The sequence below is a fragment of the Penaeus vannamei genome, chromosome 18 (assembly GCF_042767895.1).
Source record: "Penaeus vannamei isolate JL-2024 chromosome 18, ASM4276789v1, whole genome shotgun sequence".
In the NCBI taxonomy this organism is placed as follows: Eukaryota; Metazoa; Arthropoda; class Malacostraca; order Decapoda; family Penaeidae; genus Penaeus; species Penaeus vannamei.
The window spans coordinates 22551346-22571345 of record NC_091566.1 but is presented as its reverse complement, the minus strand read 5'-3'; the positions used below and the strand labels follow the sequence as shown (position 1 = coordinate 22571345).

At 43.8% G+C, this 20000-nt stretch overlaps 1 protein-coding gene across 12 annotated transcripts in view; it reads left to right on the top strand.

The window, feature by feature from the left end:
- The window catches only part of Rdl (Resistant to dieldrin), a 387780-nt gene that overhangs the window by 257978 nt on the left and 109802 nt on the right, over positions 1-20000 (top strand). For 11 of the 12 annotated variants that reach the window (XM_070133019.1, XM_070133025.1, XM_070133024.1 and 8 more), the window contains 2 exons: positions 7237-7463; positions 9747-9829. In XM_070133019.1, the coding sequence (XP_069989120.1) occupies positions 7237-7463; positions 9747-9829 (310 nt within the window). Of the gene's footprint in view, positions 1-3637; positions 3865-7236; positions 7464-9746; positions 9830-20000 lie in introns of all 12 variants that reach the window. The other variant, XM_070133021.1, reaches the window with a different exon arrangement.

The window sequence follows — 20000 nt, the reverse complement described above, 5'->3', positions numbered from 1 at the left end:
AAAAAAAAAGAAAAAAATCTTCTTGATGATCTGTCTCCCAAATCAATATTTTGAATCTAACACTTCCTACTACACAAGCAGTTGACCGATCAGAACCGCTTGTGTTCGCAACGCATTGTCTGCACTTGCCTTAACCAATAGAGTGCACTGTAGATTCCTTTTTGGACCAATGGGAATGCCTGAGAGAGCCACTCAGCAGGTCATGTTGCACTCCCCTCCCCCCACTGCCCCTTTTCCTTCGACCCTTGCTACCTGCCTGCAGGAACGCCAACTGCTTTGCCTGCTTGTACGAGGCGGAAGCAGTCCGTTGTCCCTCTCTCCCAACTCCCGAAACCTCTGATTTGCAACCACCTTCACGTGTCGCATGCTGATCTCCCCGTCCCTGACCCTCTCCCTGATCCCCATACCTTCCCTCCTCGCTTCTCCCTGTCCCTCCGTCTCCCTGATCCCTGCCACACCTTAGTAACTCCCCGTTTTTGGCCCCCGCTCTCCCCCTCCCGCACTTCCGCCACCGCAGACCGACGTTCTTGCATGAAAACTTACCAACCCTCAGCCATGAGCCTACACGTCATCGTCAGCCCCAACATGACAACATGACGTATCCCCCTCCCTTCCCTTCTCCCTTCCGCCCCTCTAAACCCCCGTCCCATGATGTCCACCATTGTTGTTGTTGTCTGCGAAAGCCCAATAGCTGTCTCCCCGCTGTTCCCACCCCCTGCTCTTCATTGTCGTTTGTAGATTTAAGGATTTTTACAAGCTTCCAAATGGGTGATGGATTCAGTCTGGTAGTGGATGATTTCTCGTCACTTGTCCTATTAACTGATGACTATTACTGCGGCTATTGACCCACATGGAAGTTTTGCACGTAGAAGTAAGGTAGATTTAAGCATTTATCCTTTAGATACTTAGAGATCAAGCTCATTAATTTATGCATTTAGTGTCAAGTTTAAAGTTGTCTAAATTTGCTTTTTAATAATAAAAGTACAGAAGTCATCAAGTATAAAAGAGAAAGTTTATAATCTACATCTATATATCTATATCATGAATGTATGTTTTCTAGACCGAGAGAGGTAACTAAACCCCCGTGAGGTTAGGTTCAGAGACTATTGATTCAAGGCTATACCTTGCATGGCATGAGGAGAGGCACGCATGGAAAGCAAAGGCTATATAAGGAAGACTGGAAAGCTCTCTGGGCTCTTGCGAGATCTCCAATAGATGGCGTTGGTGCTTCAAAGTGCAAAACACTAACCTCACCTACTGACTGGTCGCGGGAATCCAGAGAGTTTTTCTGCCTTTCTTGTATAGCCTTTGAAGGAAAGGGTCTGAAGGCAACGCTCAATACATTGCTACAATTTTGACAAATAACTCTGCCACAGAGCATGGGTCCCGCTGTATCTGAAAAACCACAAAGATGTGTCTGTTTGTGGCTTTATATTATTTCTGAGATAAGTTAATGTAACAAAAATAAAAAAAAAAAAAAAAAAGAAGGCCCTTTATCCAAAATGAACAAAATGAACAGCTCTACAAAATGGGTTAATGTAAGTGTACTTTCTCTGTACTCATCTATTTGAACAGCACTAATTATGGGGGTATTGAGTGTTAGCCGTGGTCCAGTCAGTATAAAAGTCTCCATTATTCCAGAATTATTGCATCTATCACTTATTTCCGTTTGTTAATAGCATTTTTATTAGCTACCACCATCACCACTCCCACGTTTCCTCATAATGATATCAGTTTATCTTGGTTTTTATTTTAGTTCCTTGTATCATTTATGATGCTGATGTTTCTTGTATACTTTTATTTACTTAATTTGAAAGTGGAATCTGAAATATATATATATATATTAAACAACTTACCGGTCAGACAAGCACATAGGACATGGATGATAGTGCTGTCGTGAAGACTACGTGTCAATCATATATACATCATGCATTTAACGCTAAAATCCTTGATAGTAAAGTGAGACCTGTTAGAACAAATCGCACGCTATTTGCCAAGTTACTTGAACAGCACTCAGCACTACTCTGCTCAATCTCGTCCCTCTATCACTGGTAACGCTTGCATGTGGCAAACGGTCTTCGTGGCTGGGTAAGCCATGTGCCCAACTGAGCAGTGTACTCTAGTGTCAACTGAGATAACCAGGTTAATCATGCATGTTACCTTGAAGAAACGAAACTAAAATGAGTAAAACAATAACAGTCTATGAGGCTTGTATGGAATGTTTGCAAGTGAATGCTAGCTTACACTTTATCTGCTGAAGTTCATCTTTCAAAGGACAACCTTCAGGCAGGTAATAAGCAACAACTCCTCAACCATCCCTCCACCTAACCCTTCTCTGATCCAGTGATTCGTCAGCAATTAGTGCTTTGGCTTTTTTCTGCGTAAACCACTGCTCGATCCCTTCCTCCCAAATCAAGTCATTCTATTAAAAGCCATTAACAGGGGAGATCTCAGCTTTACCATCCTTGCCATGGCCTTGCTGCCTGGAGGTGAGAGGCGCACGAGTCCCCCTTCAAAATTCCCCCGGGGCAGCTCTCTCTGTCCACCTGCACTTAGTCCCATAGCCTAGAGTGCTTGCTCCATGAAGGAGCTGTAATATATGCTCCCTACCACAACTGCGTGGTGCCTCTCTAGGTCTTTTATGCTAGAGTCCCAAGTTAGATTCGTAATCAAGAGGATTTTTTTTAATCATATTCTCTTAGCTGGCTCATTTAGCAACTTTAGCTAGTTTGCTAGTGGCACACTCAAGACTGCACCTGCAGATCTTAGCAGATAACATATTTCCTTGACACAGAAGATTCTCTATCTTTGACATGACGGGCCTTGAAATTTCAGACAGACACTGGCCGAGTCAGATGCAATCTTAGTTGACAAAGCACCTCTTGATTGTTAGTCATCACATTCTCTTACAATAGACAGAAATTCTGCCATTTTCCGCAAAGATCTAAGTTGGCATTAGAAGAACCGTGTGAGAGACTGCCTTGATGAGTAGCTTCAACCTTCTTCACCCACCCTCAGCATCGCGTGTGTATTTTCTGAAGGTACCAGCTGAACGCAAAGCATCAGCTGGCGCACGGTAAGCACAGCACAGCACCGGAGACCAGGTACCCGATATCGACACGCCTTCTTCGGGACGACCTTACATTAGTTCTCTAGAATATGATAATCACTGCGCTTGCATAACAAAACCTCCCCCCCCTACTCCTCCGCCTCCTCTCGCTCGCCGCTTCTGAATCTATCCCTCTGTCTCCTATTTCGTCACCCCGGCACTCCAGTCATCATCTGCTTGTAGGCTAACAGGAGGAAGATTTGAACCTTAATCTCTCAAGAGGATTCGAGAACACTGTGATTACAGAGAGCGTAATGAGCGGCTCTCGCGAGAACTACTGCAGTTACTAGGTTGCCTGTATCATCTCCACAGCAGAAATCATTAGTCCTGAGCCATGACTTGATGTATCGTTGAAAGAAAGTCCAAATTAACGGCCCTTTTAATGGCTTGGTCAGAGAGGCGACTGACTGTTGACCCGGCTCCTTAACAACTTGATCTCTCGTTAGGCTTAAGGTGTAAATTCTCTTCTTATAAATTTGTATCACCACAACTATTTCATTATACCTTTTTTCTCTTTTTATTCTTCAGGATTTCACAATGGATTTCTATTTTCGGCAATTGTGGACAGATCCACGATTAGATTTCAGTGCACATAAAGGTTTGGAAGAAATCCAAGTCAGCACAGACTACACCAAAAAAATTTGGGTGCCCGATACGTTCTTTCCAAACGAAAAGCGGGCATACTACCACACAGTGACCACGCCCAATGAACTCTTGCGGATCTCATCTAACGGCACAGTGTTGAGGAGTATAAGGTAAATACAGTTGAAAGTCATTCTCCTCCGTCTGAAGGTGTGCATTCCATGATAAGGAGGAACTCCCAGAAACGACCTCGAGATCGACTGCGACGGTGCAGGTTTAGTTCTGAGCATTGAAATTAGGGGAACTCGGGAACTCTCTTAAATACAATCTTCCTTTCCGCTGCTTAAAATTGATGCAAGTCAATAATGAAACCGTTCTTTACACAAGTCTCTTGCCCTGTCCTGACGATGAGATACCTTGCAGATCATATATGACTGATTGTAATCTCTGCTGACGGATTTAGTAGTACACTCGCGTGCGACGAAAACATATGCAATATAGAATTTCTTTAGCCTTCTTCTCGACCCCTTCCAAGCCTAACAAACAACCCTCTACACCATAATAGATCGAGCTGATATCCTGCAAGGTACATCGATGGCACCTTTCCTCATAACCCTTCCCCCCCTCTCCCCCGGACGGTAGTCTCGTTATGGTAACTGTTGGGCTTCCAGGCCTGCGTAGAACCAGAGCCCGTGGACTTGTCAGCAGCTTCCCGAAATCTTCTCAGCCAACGCCTTCCTTTCCGCGCCTTGTTACCTTAAGCATTAACCTTGTGCCTCCTATGCGCCTCATCGGGGTCTCCCAGCGGACTACCCGGGCATTATGTAGGGTGTGCTTGCGGCCAGGTTAACTGTTAGGTCACCACCTACAAGCTTTCGGTATAGCACTGGATCTTCCTGTAATGTAAGATTGCCTTCCTCTTCATGAACTATCGAGCTTGACTCAAGTCACTCCACGTGTGCTCTTTCTCACCCTTACCCGACTCTCTTTCTCTCTCATGTATGATGCAAAAAACTTCCTCTGTGTCTGTCTCTTTGGAATAAATGTTGCTTTGCTTATAGAAAACTTTAGCAGCTGTGCACAGAACCCTCCCCATGAGCAGTCCCTGACCTGTTAAATGTTGCAACAAACCTACCCATCGCTTGAATATCCAAATTCGCTCCCTTCCCTTCTTCCAGCCCTTACAACAAGAAGAAAACATTGTTTTCCTGCGCTGATTCTCAGACGAATAGTAGAGATTACGTGCATTTATTACTCGGTATCACCTGAGGAATGCCACCCTGAGCTGCGTACGAGGGTTGGCTCGTTACTTGGAGACTACCTTTGCCTAAGCTCCTTTTCCCTCGCTCTGCCGCCCAAAAACATGACTTTGCTGCCTACAAAACTCCTTCAGATTGGTGACACTTCCCTTCCAGTTGGCTGCCTGAGTGCAAAGGCCCTGGTCGTATGTGTGCCTCTGTTACTGGAAGTTAACCCGTATATTATATTCTTGCCCATTCTATCCTCATACCGCGTGTAGTGCTGCAGTGCGTACGTTTATAAACAGTGAAGCGTGCTGAAGTACTTGGCTATCTGTCCAGGTTTTTACGTCTTCATTGCCTGTCCTTTATTGAAAAAAATATATATATCAATACGCAACGTCCATGAATATTTTTTTAAAAATAAACTCACATGTCTGCCTCTCAGTTCTTCTTCTGTTTTCTATGATTTTGTAGATTTGAATTTGTTATTAGGTAGTCAAGCGATTTTCATCACCAAGATCGACATTTGAACATCCAAAACTCTCATTCTCACGACCGATAATGTCACAGATCCATCGGTAAAATAGATAACCCCAAGACAAAGCTATGAAAACTAATGGAGTTCATATACAGAAAAAGTCGTACAAGTCACTGTCCAAAAATAATAGATTCTCCCTCTATAAAAATCAATTTCTAACTGAAGAAAAATACTCCACAGTACCAAGTGTGAAGCAGTTGAGGGTGCGTTTATCATACTGGAATATAAGACTAGAAATATAAAGAAATCACCCCCAAAAATACATGGTACATATCTCCAATCGTTCTAATGGTTCCCTGACATAATACATGCAGAATTAAATACCCTTAGAGTCATTTGATACCAAGATTATTTGTAGCATTCAGTAATTCAGATGTATGAAGATTACACACCGGAACAAAATTCACAAAATAAGAAACAGCATAACGACAGCAAAATAATGTAGAATGATGAAAGTAATGCTAAAATAATGAATTGTCATTTACATGTGTTATAACTACACATGTGTAAATCTGACTGCTACAAACGTTATCCCCATATCCATACAAGCTTACTGAACGTTACCCTTCAGTTTTTTCTGTGTACTGAAATCTGAAATCCATGGAAAGAAAAAAACTTATCTAACACTCAGTACAAGAAAAAAAGGAAGCCTTCCCCATGTTTCTTGGCCTCTTTTCATCTTCAAAAAAAATTATAAAAGAAAAATCAAAGAAAAACTCTGATGAACAAGAGTTGGAGTTCGCCCCAAGAACAATCGATATTTCCACTGTTAATCATAATGTGTAATTTTCACATTTTCAGGCGGACGTGGCCCCAGCATCCATTCTATTACATGCCACAATATACTCACTCTGTTCTCCTGTCTGGTTGGAATGCCATCATTAAGGATGATGGATTGATATCACCATCTTGTTCTACAGCTCTCCTTTTTATTATTTCTTTTTTTCACACCTTTGTTCGTTCCTGTTCTATCTCTTGTCTTTTGCCACGACACGCCAATACACCCCGTAGCAGTACTTCGGCACAGACCATGGTACATGCCTGGGTCCCTGGCAGGTCTTGGTTGCGGCCAGGATCAGCTTAAGGTCTACCATGACACTTCATGGTGGTTTCAGATTGTTAATCTCATGTTCTGTCTATAGATGAGTATGTATGTATCTGTAAATATCAAATGTCTTATTTATTGGTAGTTTGTTCTAGATAATGTAATGTTTTAATATTTCAGTAATCCAAGGAATAATTCTCCTGGATGCAGGTCGTAATACCAGTGTAATGTCCATTTTCAAGAACTCAAAAGTACTTTTCATAAAGGATTCTCTAGCAGCTGCCCAACCTAGCCACAACCAATGATCCTTATGTGCTGCTCACAGTGTCCTAGATCTTGTACTCAGAACTTGAGCTTGCACAGTACACCGTGTCTTCACTCACTCACCTCCCACTGTCTGTCTTGAATGTAACGTTAAGCGTCTTCCCTCGTCTTCTTTCCCATTTCTTTTGTCTTCTTCTTTATCTATTATTCGCCTTTAATCATTTCCCTTCTCGTGCCTCTTTCACAGTATGATTGAAGAATCGCGTGGATGTTTGCCTGCGTATTACCGACTTGTATCGACTCATATCTACTTTCTGACCAACAGTTACCATCTAATTTGCATAAAAAAGAGAAAAAAAGTAGTCAGACAAAAGAAGTCATTATCTCAGCTTTAAAAAAAAATAGCACTTCTTGAGATCTTCATCTGACACTTGCTTTTGTTTTCTCCGATCTTCAGGACTTTACTCTCGACTTTTATTTTCGTCAACACTGGACCGACCCTCGCTTGTCCTTCCCCGACCGCGGGGGTCTGGACGAACTCACGGTGGGGTCGGAGTATCTGCAGAAAATTTGGGTTCCAGACACCTTTTTTGCCAATGAGAAGAAGTCCTATTTTCACATGGCAACCACCTCTAATGAGATGCTCAGAATCACCAGCCAGGGCAATGTGTTGCGGAGCATCAGGTAAGACAGTGAGGAGCCAGGACAGGTAGATTCGCCACCTCCTCTCCCTGCCATCATCTCCACCAACACAGCTTCACGGTGAGATGAGGGCGACCCTAGCAATGACGTCCCTGGGCTACCTGATCGCTGTTTCATTTGAATGGATTTTCCCCGTATTTTGCCTTCTATTTTGTCTGTTTGTCTATTTGTTTGGTGTCTTTTTTCTTTGTTAGTGTGTCTGTGTGAGTGAGTGGGTGTTTGCATGCATCTATACGCGCATGTATGTGGCGTAAAAGTGTGTGTGTGTGTGTGTGTGTGTGTGTGTGTGTGTGTGTGTGTGTGTGTGTGTGTGTGTGTGTGTGTGTGTGTGTGTGCGAGTGTGTGCGAGCGCGCTTGCGTGTGTACGGGCGTGTGCGCGCTTGCTTGCGTGCGTACGTGCATGTGCGTGCGCGCTTGAGTGTGTACGTGCGTGTAAGCGTGCGTGTGTGTGTGTGCACATGAATGTACGTGCACGCGAGTGTGAGTAGTGCATGCGTGCCAGTGTGAGTCCGTGCGTGCCTGTGCGTATGCGTGTATTTGTGTGTTTGTGCGTGTGCGAATAAAAGAGATACCGTAAATGTTACCGTTTTTTTGTGTGTACGTATATGTGCAAAGCAACATATACAAGAGCAGCACATGCAGCGCGCGGGCATCGGTGTGAAAGTCTCCCGGCTAAGTACAGGTTGTGTCTCAGAAGGCCCAGGGACGGCCCGCCAGCTGGACTCTTCAGCAAAAGCCTCAAGAAGTCTCGCGTCTCTCCTTGTTCATCACAGCTAATGTTCTTGCTTGTCACTCATGCAAGGGAGTCAATGCAGCTTCGTATGTTACACCAGACAAAGTCAGGAGCTAGTTAAGCTGAAAAAAGGGAAAATTATAAGAAAAAATAATAATAAACTTGGCCAATATGAACAAGGTGACGTGTGCTGAGACCGTCACTATACGTACTTGGCTTCCCAAATCCAGTGTTCTTATCCTTTTTCCCAATTTTCCCTTTTTTTCTTTTTTATATGTTTAGGCTTGTATCTTTCAGATTTTTTTCATCAAATACACTTGCATACTTGGACAAGGAACATGATCATTTAAATACTAGGGGGACCAAATTAGGCTCAAATATCAGTCACTTCCAATGCAACTTTGTTTTCCTTAGCTTTTGCTTTCCCCCGAGCTGTGTCTAGGGTAGTGAGAGGGTCATAAAAGGGACTTAGGAAAGAAAGTCTTCAGAAGAGAGGTAAGTCTTCCCCAGATCGCGAAGCATTCATGGTGTTCCTTCACATAAGATGAAGAGGGATTTTCGTCCCATTCATTCCCGCTCTCATTGATCTCAAAGGAATTCTTAGATGTGAGTTTTTGGGTCTTCAGACTAACAGGTATTGTTTCAACTTCCAATGGCTTCCTTGCAATTTGATTGATTTTTGTTCTTTTTATTTCGTATTATTTAAGATTATGTTCCTTTGGGAGTCACATTTTGCATTAAAATGCATTGCTAATTCCCATACTGTGCTCTAGCCATCGTTATTAAATAATGATGAGATTTAAATAAATAATGTCTTTCTCCCACTAAATAATCATGATTCTGACCGCAATGATAACTGTCATGACAAAATATTTTTATTTCAAATAAAGCGGCAAATTCCTTCACGACCCAAATGTTCTTATTGTTCCAGTGATCCCTTTGCTTTGTTCATGTGCCGTGGAATGATTGTTCCGTAGTCCTGTGTACATTCTCCCCCACACTGCTAGGCCCACCACGTCCCTCTGCCCACAGCTATTGTTCATATACAGATTATAGTATCGTATTTGAGCGCCATGTATAATTTAGCGAAAGATCCTTTCATCAAAGAACGTAATTTAAATGTTTTTTTAAACGATTCATTATGCTTACATGCAGTTCGCATTGTGAGCAAACTTTCTCCCAAGATAATCAATAATTCATACTTAATTGTACAATAATTGATATAACAGTCTTATTTTGAAAGTCATCAGCGCTCTAATACAGAAAAAAAGGCATAGACATTCTGTCCCTGAGAACAATTCAGTGGGCATCAAATGCATTATTTCTTTTTTTTAATCTTTCGATCAGCCTCACCTCAGTTAAAGGCCGAGCTGGTGCTACTTTTCAATTTCCAAAGACCGAACTAACTTCGATTTTTTCTCCTTGTTTTTTCTCCCACCATCTGCCCTCTGGTAACGCTGTGCCCGTGCTCCTCCTGGACGACGTCCCTCGTGCCCTTGGAAAATGTATTTTTTCGTCAACGCCACCCGCAGACTGACCATCACTGCCTCCTGCCCCATGAACCTGCAGTATTTCCCGATGGACCGACAACTCTGCATCATCGAAATTGAAAGCTGTAAGTAACTTTTTTATGGTTTCGTACTTTTTTCCCTCGTTCTTTATTTTTATTTTCATCGGGTTAAGGAAAGGTTAGAGCATTCCGAAGTGGGAACCGCGACTTGGGAACGGCTGGGATCCGGATTTCCAAGTGCGTGGATTGGAGGAGGAGCACCCATGTCCTCAACAAAAGTCGGGAGGAGGGAGGTATATTTACAGTCCTTTCGAGGGATATCGTGACGCTAACCTTTATCATGAACGAATAACGACAAGAACTGATAAAGAAAGGGAATGAGAAACGCTGATGACACCTCATAACGGAAAGAAATGGACAAATAAACAGGAAATTAAGTCAAATATGATTACGAAAAGGAGCATGGATTATGCAGAGTTAAAGGGGAAGCTCCAACATTCATTGCTCTAATACAAAGAACATTTTGCTTTCGGCGAAGGGGGAGTATTGTAATTCATTTCATTTCATTTGTAATACATGCAAACGACTTCACTTGTTAGAACACCAAGGCTAAATCTTGGATAAAGTCACGTACAATGGAGATACAAGCAATAGCACAAAAAGCTAAATGTAAATGAGAACAGGGACAAAGAAAATGAATTAAATCAAACTAAAATATTATAAGAAAAACAGTTGCTGTAAGTCATCAGTCAACCAGAACAAAAGCCAGTGGTAGATAAATGTTCATACTCGGAATTGACTATAATGCTGAGGTAGGAGAAATAGAGAATATGGAGAGGGAGAGAAAGAGAGAGTGGAAGTTGAAGAGTAAAAGGAGGACGGGAGAAGAGGGAGGGAACAGCGGTAAATCAAAAGTAGTAAAGACAAATCTTTGAAACGATAGGATTTAGGGTAACGCGGAATTAATTGCATAGAAAACATCGGTCAAATTGAGAGAACGAAGTATTCACGAGGGGGAGACTTATGAGCAAGGAAAGAACTGCATAAAAAATAACCTCGAAAAAGGGGAAAGTGAGGGTATATAAGCCTAACTTTTAATAATTAAAAAAAAAAAACTGTACAGACTGCGGGATCAGACATTATTCGTATCTTTTTTACTAATTCAACGCATTGCTCCATAATATGTATTGTCAGACTATCTCATATATATAAAAATGTTACATAACTAATTCTTAAAATGTGTATATATGCCTGTACGTTCAGGTATGTAAAAAAAATAGTCCTGACACAGAAAGAGATCCATCAAGGTTAATGTAAACATGGAGCGGGGAAAAAGGGAGAGTGCGAGGGGGAACTAAAGGAGACAATATGGACCAAATTTGCTGTATGATGAAAAATAGGGATAGGATGTGCGGGGGGAGGAGGGGAGGGGAGAAGGGAGAAGGAATGGGATCGAAAGAGGGTGAGAGAAGGGGAAATGAACCGCTGATTAAGGGCCTTTTAAAGGCATCGGGAAAGAGAAAGAGAGTTTATATGAAAGTTGAAAGAGGTCGAGGCAATTATTGGGAAGGGAAAGGAGATAATAAGCAGGTCGGCGAATATGAAAACGAAACCGGAAATAACAACACTAATATGGAAGATCTAAATTGCGAAAAAAAGGTGACCGAAAAATCATCAATCACGAACGAGGAGACAACGCAATAAGATAATAAAAATGAAACGAAAGACTAGAAGAGTCTGGGAGAAGAAAGACTACCAAGGATAGACCTCAGATTGCCCGTGGCCGAAGTGTGGCCAGAACAGGACGAGGGGAGAACGAGGGAATATGGGACGTCGAACAGACCAGAGATTCACCTCGTAGAACCAGAAGTACGATTTCCCCCTCGCGTTTTTCTCTTTCTTTCTCTCATTCTTTTTTATGGAACAGGGAGATGGAGTAGGCAGGAGGAAAGAGGGGAGGGGCAGGGCGAGGGGAGAGGGGGCTTAGATAGAGATTAAGAGGATCAGAGGGGAGAGGGAGGAGTGTTCTGTCTACTACAACTGAGGGCTAGAAGGAGATAAGGAGTGAATGAATACCGATCACTCAGGGTTTCGTGGAGACGTTGTGTATTAAGGAGAGAGAGAGGGAGGGGGGAGGGGGGGAGAGAGAGAGAGTGGGGAGGTGGTGTGGAGAGAGAGAGGGGGGGAGGTGGTGGGGAGAGAGAATGAGAGAGAGTGGGGAGGTGGTGGGGAGAGAGAATAAGAGAGAGAGGGGGGAGGGGGGGGGAAGATAATGAATGAGAGAGAGAGAGCTGCATAAGGAATATCAACGGTAATGTTGGGCAGTGTTGTATTGCTGAGAGAAAGAGGGGGTGAGGTGGTGGGGAGAGAGAATGAGAAAGAGAGAAAGAGTGGGGAGGTGGTGGAGAGAGAGAGAAAGAGAGATACATATGGAATATTAACAGTAATGTTGGGCAGTGTTGTTGTATTGCTGTATTCCCGTTACTAAATTACTAGAGCATTGGTATTATTTTCATAATATTGTTATTGTTGTTATTATTATTATCATTATCATTACTATTATCAATATTTTGTTATTGTTGTTATCAGCGTTGTTATTATTATTATCCTCCATCATTACCCTCATTATTTTATTATAATTATCAATATTATTATCATTTTCGCTGGTAATTTTATTATTAGTGTTATCATTATTATCATTATTATATTTGCCCTTGTTATTATGGTTATTATTATTATTATTGACATTATTATCATTATCATTATTGATATTGTTATTATTATTATTATTATTATTATTATTACTGATATTAAAATTATTATTGTCATTATTGATATCATTATTATTATTATTGTTGTTGTTGTTGTTGTTGTTGTTGTTATCGTTAATATCATCATCATTATTACTTTTGTTCCAATCATTATGATAGTTATCATTATCATTATTGTTATTATTATTATTATTATTATTATTATTATTATTATAATCTTTATTATTATTACCATTATTATCACAGCTATCATCATCATTATCATCATTGTCATTATTTATTTTACTATTACAAATTTAATTTCTATTCTTATCGTTATTTTTATTCCCACTGTCTTAAACAAAGTTTGTTATATTATTGTGACTATTAATGAGTCACAAGTTATGATAAACCTATCAATAATAGGTTTATAATAATTATCAAAATCTTGATCACCCGATATTGATTTTTTTTTTTTTTTTTTGGTTATCATTTCTATGAATATAATTTTGTCATATTTCATAATATCAGATTTATAACCATTGTCATTATCATTACCATCATCACTTCAGTATTTTAGGGACTGCCCCTACTACTGCTTCTTAGTTCCTCAAAATTATTTTAATTATTATCACAAATCTCATACTAATTTAAATATGATGTGAAGCAATATCATTATCATTAGTAATTGTACTCGTTATTAGGAGGAAAATTCGACGAGATTTAGCGGGAAATGGAGGAAGTGAGGGAAAGGTGGAAGTGGAAAGGGAAGGAGAGAAGCAAATAGCGGAAGGGAAAAAGGAAGAGAGAGAGGAGGGAGGGAGGGAAGGAGGGAGAGAGAGAGTGAGAGAGAGGGAGAGAGAGAGGGGGGGAGGGAAGGTGGAAGAGAGAGAGAGAGAGGGAGGGGGGGACGAGAGAGAGAGACGAAAAAGCAAAATTATAAAGGCAGAAAGAAGGATGGGAATGCAAGAAGAGAAGAGGGAATGTGCAAGAAATTAGGAAAATAGAGACGGAAAGAGAGAAAAAAAAAAGCTTGAGAGGAAAATAACAAGAGAGACAAGGAGCATAGAGAAGAAAAGACAGAGAAAGGGTGGAGAGGGAGGGAGCAAGAGAGGCAATAGAAGAATATACAATAATTGATGAACTGAACATCTACCTCTGAAAAATCCTTTATCTCTCACTCCACTTCTCTTCATATCATCTCTATGACCCACTTGCATTATATCTGAGTGTATGGGCATAAGAGATATATCTGTATGGGCATTATTAATCCATTCATCAGCGTATATTTGTCCTACTAACCCACATGAATAAAGTAAAGGTCTATAATAAGATATTATGATATATAATAGTGATGGTAAATAAATATATTTACGATATCTGTATCATTTCAGACGCAATGTAAACAAAGAGTATCTGAATCACATACGTTATGCGCATCCAGTATGAGATGAGAACGAAGCCGAGTAATCAGTAGACAAACACCTGGATAATCTGTTTACCTTTTGTAATAGCTCATCAGTATAGAGTTCCCTCTTTTTCTGGTTCCTTTTTCTTGCATTATCTGAATGTGTGTATGTGTTCGTGAATGCGCACGCACGCACACACACACACACACACACACACACACACACACACACACACACACACACACACACACACACATACACACACACACACACACACACACACACACACACACACACACACTCACTCACTCACACACACTCACACACACTCACAGACACACACAGGCACACACACACACACACACACACACACACACACACACACACACACACACACACACCACACACACACACACACACTCACTCACACACTCACTCACCCACACACTCACACTCACTCACACACAGACACATACACTCACACTTACACTCACACACACAAAGACACACATACACACACTCACACACACACACACACACACACACACACACACACACACATACACACACACACACACACACACACACACACACACACACACACACACACACACACACACACACACACACACACTCACACTCACACACACTCACACACACACACGCACGCACACACACACGAGCATTTATTTACAAAGCATTCTCTCAATTTCCTTGCATCTCATAATGTTCCCTCGGTCTTTTCGTCAGTAGCGACCCTAACAGAGATGTAACCCACATGTACCGTGAAGGGTTTAGTGCAGTTACATACAGCGGCGGACTGTTAATCTAAAGTTGGACAGTTTTGTAGTCTGACTGTCCTGTCAACTCTGCACGATAGCAACTTCGGGATGGGGAGGGGGTGGGGTGGGGAGGAGGGGAATGAGGAGGTGGAGAGGGGTTGGTGCGGAGGGGAAAGAGGAGGTGGAGAGGGGTTGGTGCGGAGGGGAAAGAGGAGGTGGAGAGGGGTAGGTGAGGAGGTGAAGGAGGAGATGGAGAGGGGTGATGTGAGGAAGTGAAGGAGGAGGTGGAGAGGGGTGAGGTGAGGAGGTGAAGGAGGAGTGGGGTAGGTGAGGAGGTGGAGGTGAAGAGGGGTAAGTGAAGAGATGGAGGAGGAGGAGAGGGGTGAGGTGAGGAGGTGAAGGAGGAGTGGGGTAGGTGAGGAGGAGGGGCATGAGAAGGGTGAGGCGAGGAGAAGGAGAGGGGTGAGGCGAAGGAAGAGAAGTTGAACCTATTAACATTTGACTTCGAGTTAGGTCCTGCTTTCGGGGCGAGTCTACTTCGAACACAGCCACATATATTCATTTCTCAAACCGTGACACAATGAACACAAACCCAAATCTTAAAAAAAAAAAAAAAAAAATGGGGAAAAGAGCATAGATGGCATAGACGCTTTCGCCATACATTACCTACAATACGCCAATCATAATCATTTTTGAGATCTGATTAGAGTCTTGTTATTTGATTCTAGATCCTTTAGTCTTGTCGTATAAGTCTCTGGGGAAGACATTTATAGTTGCCATTTCCCGCCGGCGAACCAGACGCTGAAGCCGTCACGAGCCTTCAAGACGCGGGTTCTCTCTCTCTCTCTCTCTCTCTCTCTCTCTCTCTCTCTCTCTCTCTCTCTCTCTCTCTCTCTCTCTCTCTCTCTCTCTCTCTCTCTCTCTCTCTCTCTCTCTATTTTATTATCATCATTATTTTCATTTATTTATTTTTTTCTTCATCTTTTTTGTTCTTCTTCTTCTCCTCTTCCTCCTTCTTCTTCTTCTCTCTTTCTGTTCTGTTTATTTTTTATCTCTCTCTTTCTCTTACTCTCTCTCCAGCTCATTTTCTCTCTTCTTCTCCTCCTCCTCCTCCTCATCCTTCATCTTCTTTTTCCACTCTCTTTCTGCTCTCTCTCTCTCTCTCTCTCTCTCTCTCTATATATATATATATATATATATATATATATATATATATATATATATATATATATATATATATATATATATATATATATATATATAACCGTGTGCGCTCGTGTGCGTGTGCGTCCCTGCGTCCGCCTTCCCCTCCATCCTCAGGGCATTCAGAGACACGACCGTTTCTCCCTGTATCTTTCCGCCAATCTAGACCCGCAGCGTTAATCCCAATCCAACGCTAATTATCCACTTTATTTTCTCTCTTTACCTTCTTCCTTATTATCATTTTCTCTCCTCACACCACGGCGCTCGTAGCGTCTTTTCCCTTTGTCATTAACTCTGTCTTCTTATCGGTTTTGTACTGTCTCTTTCTCTTTTTCAAGTCTCTTTCTCTCTCTTTCTCTCCCTCTCTCTCTCTCTCTCTTTCTCTCTCTCTCTCTCTCTCTCTCTCTCTCTCTCTCTCTCTCTCTCTCTCTCTCTCTCTCTCTCTCTCTCTCTCTCTCTCCCTCCCCCTTTCTCTCTCTCTCTCTCTTTCTCTCCCTCTCTCTCTCTCGCCCCTCACTGACCCGCCCTTATTCCTCTCCATCACTATCCTCTTATCCATTCATTATATCCTTCACTCACACATCTCATTTCCCCTCTCTTTCTCTCTTTCCCCTCTTCCCCCTCTTTTCCTTTCCGCTCATCCTTCCTATTTCCTCCCTTCCACCTCTCTCTTATTCCATTAATCTCTCTCTCTCTCTCTCTCTCTCTCTCTCTCTCTCTCTCTCTCTCTCTCTCTCTCTCTCTCTCTCTCTCTCTCTCTCTCTCTCTCTCTCTCTCTCTCTCTTTGTCTCTCTCTTTCCTCCCTCCCTCTCTTTCTCTCATTCTCTCTCTTTCTCTTTGTGTGTGTGCGCTCCCTCTCTCGCTCTCTCTCTTCCTCTTCTTCTTTTCTTCTTCTTGATCTTTCTACATACTTATCTATCTATCCCTCTATCTCCTTTCTCTCTCTCTCTCTCTCTCTCTCTCTCTCTCTCTCTCTCTCTCTCTCTCTCTCTCTCTCTCTCTCTCTCTCTCTCTCTCTCTCTCTCTCTCTCTCTCTCTATCTCACTCTCTCTCTCTCTCTCTCTCTCTCTCTCTCCTCCCCCTCTCTCTCTCTCTCTCTCTCTCTCTCTCTCTCTCTCTCTCTCTCTCTCTCTCTCTCTCTCTTCCCTTCACGACCCGCTACATTTCGCTACGTTTATTCCACGACCCGCTTCGTCCCGCTACATCTCGCTACCTTCCCGCTACATCTCGCTACCTTCCCGCTATGTCCATTTCACACAGACAAAGGGAACCATCTTGAGCGTTATTGGGACGCCTGAATGACTGGCCAACTTCCATGGGCGTCCAACCGATGCATTTGATAATATGATCCGTCAATTAGGACGAAGGTCTGCCAGACGTGAATTATTCTCGGCCTTCCCTCCTCCAGTCGGCGCCCGTTTGTATGGGGAGGAGGACGAAGAGGAAGAGGAGGAGGGGGTGAAGAGAATCGGGGGAGGAGGAGAGGGAAGGGGAAGAGGAGGAGGAGGTGAGGAGCATTGGGGGAGGAGGAGAGGGATGAGGAAGAGGAGGAGGAGGTGAAGAGAAACGGGAGAGGAGGAGAGGGATGAGGAAGAGGAGGTGAAGAGAATCGGGGGAGAGGAGGAGAGGAAGAGGAAGAAGGAGGAGGAGGTGAGGAGAATCGGGGGAGAAGGAGATGGAAGAGGAGGTGAAGAGAATCGGGGGAGGAGGGAGATGGAAGAGGAAAGAGGAAAAGGAGGTGAAGAGAATCGGGGGAGGAGGAGAGGGAAGAGAAACGGTGGAAGAGATGGGAGAGAAACCAGAGAGGAAGAGGAGGTGAAGGTGAAGAGAAACGGGTGAGCAGAGGATGGGAGAGAAACTAAAGAGGAAGAGAACGAAGAGGGTGAGATGGGAGAATACTAGAGAGGTAGAGGAGTAGGAGGTGAAGAGAAAAGGGGGAGGAGGAGATGGGAGAGAAACTAGAGAGGAAGAGGAGGAAGAGAAGAAAAGAGGGAGAAGGAGAGGGAAAATAAACTAGAGCGAAGGAGGAAAAGGGGGTTTTGAAGAGAAAAATGGGGAGATGGGAGAGAATAGAGAGAGGTGGAGAAGAGAAAAATAGGAGGAGGATATGAAGAGAAAATAGAGGAGGAGAGAAAATATGGGGAAGAAGGAGACCGGACAGAAACTAGAGAGGAGGAGGAAGAGAAATTGGGAAAGAAAAGATAGGAGAGAATAGAGAAAGGCGGTGCAGACCAAAATGGGAGGAGGAGAGGGGAGGAAAACTAGAGAGGAGCAGAAAGAGGGAAGAAAATAGAGGGAGTAGGAATAACAGCAGATGGAATGTAGAAATAGAGAGGAATAAATAAATGCATGAATAAGTGAAAGGGAGAGAGGGGTTGTAGAGTGGATGAGCAAGAAAGAGAAAGAGTGGAGTGGGAAGAGAGAGAGAGAGAGAGAGAGAGAGAGAGAGAGAGAGAGAGAGAGAGAGAGAGAGAGAGAGAGAGAGAGAGAGAGAGAGAGAGAGAGAGAGAGAGAGAGGAAGAGAGAGAGAGAGAGTAAAAACAAGCACAAAAATTCGGAATATCAGAAAATGGACATCGGATATTTGTACGCACTTCTGGGGCCCTGCCGTACAACAGGCGCGAAGTATTGATTGACGTGTGAAAACGGCAAGAGTTTCTACGCGAAACATTTACCTCCCAACCTCACCTTCAACCCCACTTTAATCCCCCTTCAATCTCCCCCCTCCGATCTCTTCCACCTGCTCAACCCCCCCCCCCACTCCACCCGACCTCCTCCACCCCCTCCCTTCCACTTGCTCAACCCACCCACCCGACCTCCTCCACCTCCTCCCTTCCACCTCCTCAAACCTCCCCCACCCCCACCTCCTCCCTTCCACCTCCTCAAACCTCCCCCACCCCCACCTTCTCCACCTCCTCCCTTCCACCTCCTCAAATCCCCCCCCTCTCCCGACCTCCTCCACCCCCTGCCTTCCACCTCCTCACCCCCTCCTACCTCCTCCACCTCCTCACCCCTCCTACCTCCTCCACTTCCTCCCTCCACCTTCTCACCCCCTACCCCTCCACCTCCTCCCATCCACCTTCTCAACCCTCCCACCTCTTCCACCTCCTTCGCCTCTTTCCTTCTACCTTCCATCTTTCTCCCCCCCCTACCCCCCCATCTGCTCTCCTATCTTTCTTTTCCAACATTTACCCAAGGAGTAAAAAGAATTGTGAGCTTGGATTCATCTTCTTTCCTCAATATCCCCCCTCTCTCTTTCTTTCTCTCTCTTTCTTTCTCTCTCTCTTCCTCTCCCTCCCTCTTCCCCTCCTTCCCTCTCCACCATCCTTCCCTCCCTCCTCCCTCTCCCTCCCTCCCTCTCCTCCATCTCTCCCTCTTTCTCTCCCTCACTCCCTCTCTACCATCCTCCCTCTCCCATTTCTCCCTCTTTCTCTCCCTCCTCCCTCCCTCCCTCCCTCCCTCCTTCCCTCCTTCTTTCTCTCCCTCCCTCTTTCTCTCTCTCCCTCCATCGCTCCTCTCTCTTCCTTCCTCTCTCTCTTTCTACCTCTCTCCCTCCTTCTCTCCTCTCTCTTCCTTGTCCTCTCTCCCTCCTTCGCTCCCTCCTTCCCTCCCTCTCCCTCCCTCCCTCCCTCCCTTCATCTCTCCCACTTCCCCTCTCTCCTCTCCCCCATCTCTCCCTCCTTCCCTCCCTCTCTCCCTCTCCTCCCTCCTTCCCTCCCTCCCTCCCTTCCCCCTCCATCAGTTCGTGCGGTTCTCCGTGTGCAACCGACCGTCTTTAGCGATAACATGATCTTCTAATTAAGAGCAAGACAACTGAATGTGAATTGTGTACTGGTTCGCAAGGAGCTTTGTGGAGCCCTTCTGTTGCGGTGGCCGAAAGGGGGCGGGGCGGAGGAGGAGGGTCATCCTGGTCAGGGGCGGGTCAGAGGAAAAGGAGGGGGATGAATAGAGGATAGGAGGATAGGGAAGGAGAAGAGGGAAAATGGAAGAAAATAAGGGAAAAGGAGACGAGAAGTCGAGAAGCTGTGGTCGAAAGGGTCATCCTGGTCAGGGGAAGAGGAGAGGGATGAATAGAGGATAGAAGGATAGGAAAGGAGAGAAGGGAAAATGGAAGAAAATAAGGAAAAAGGAG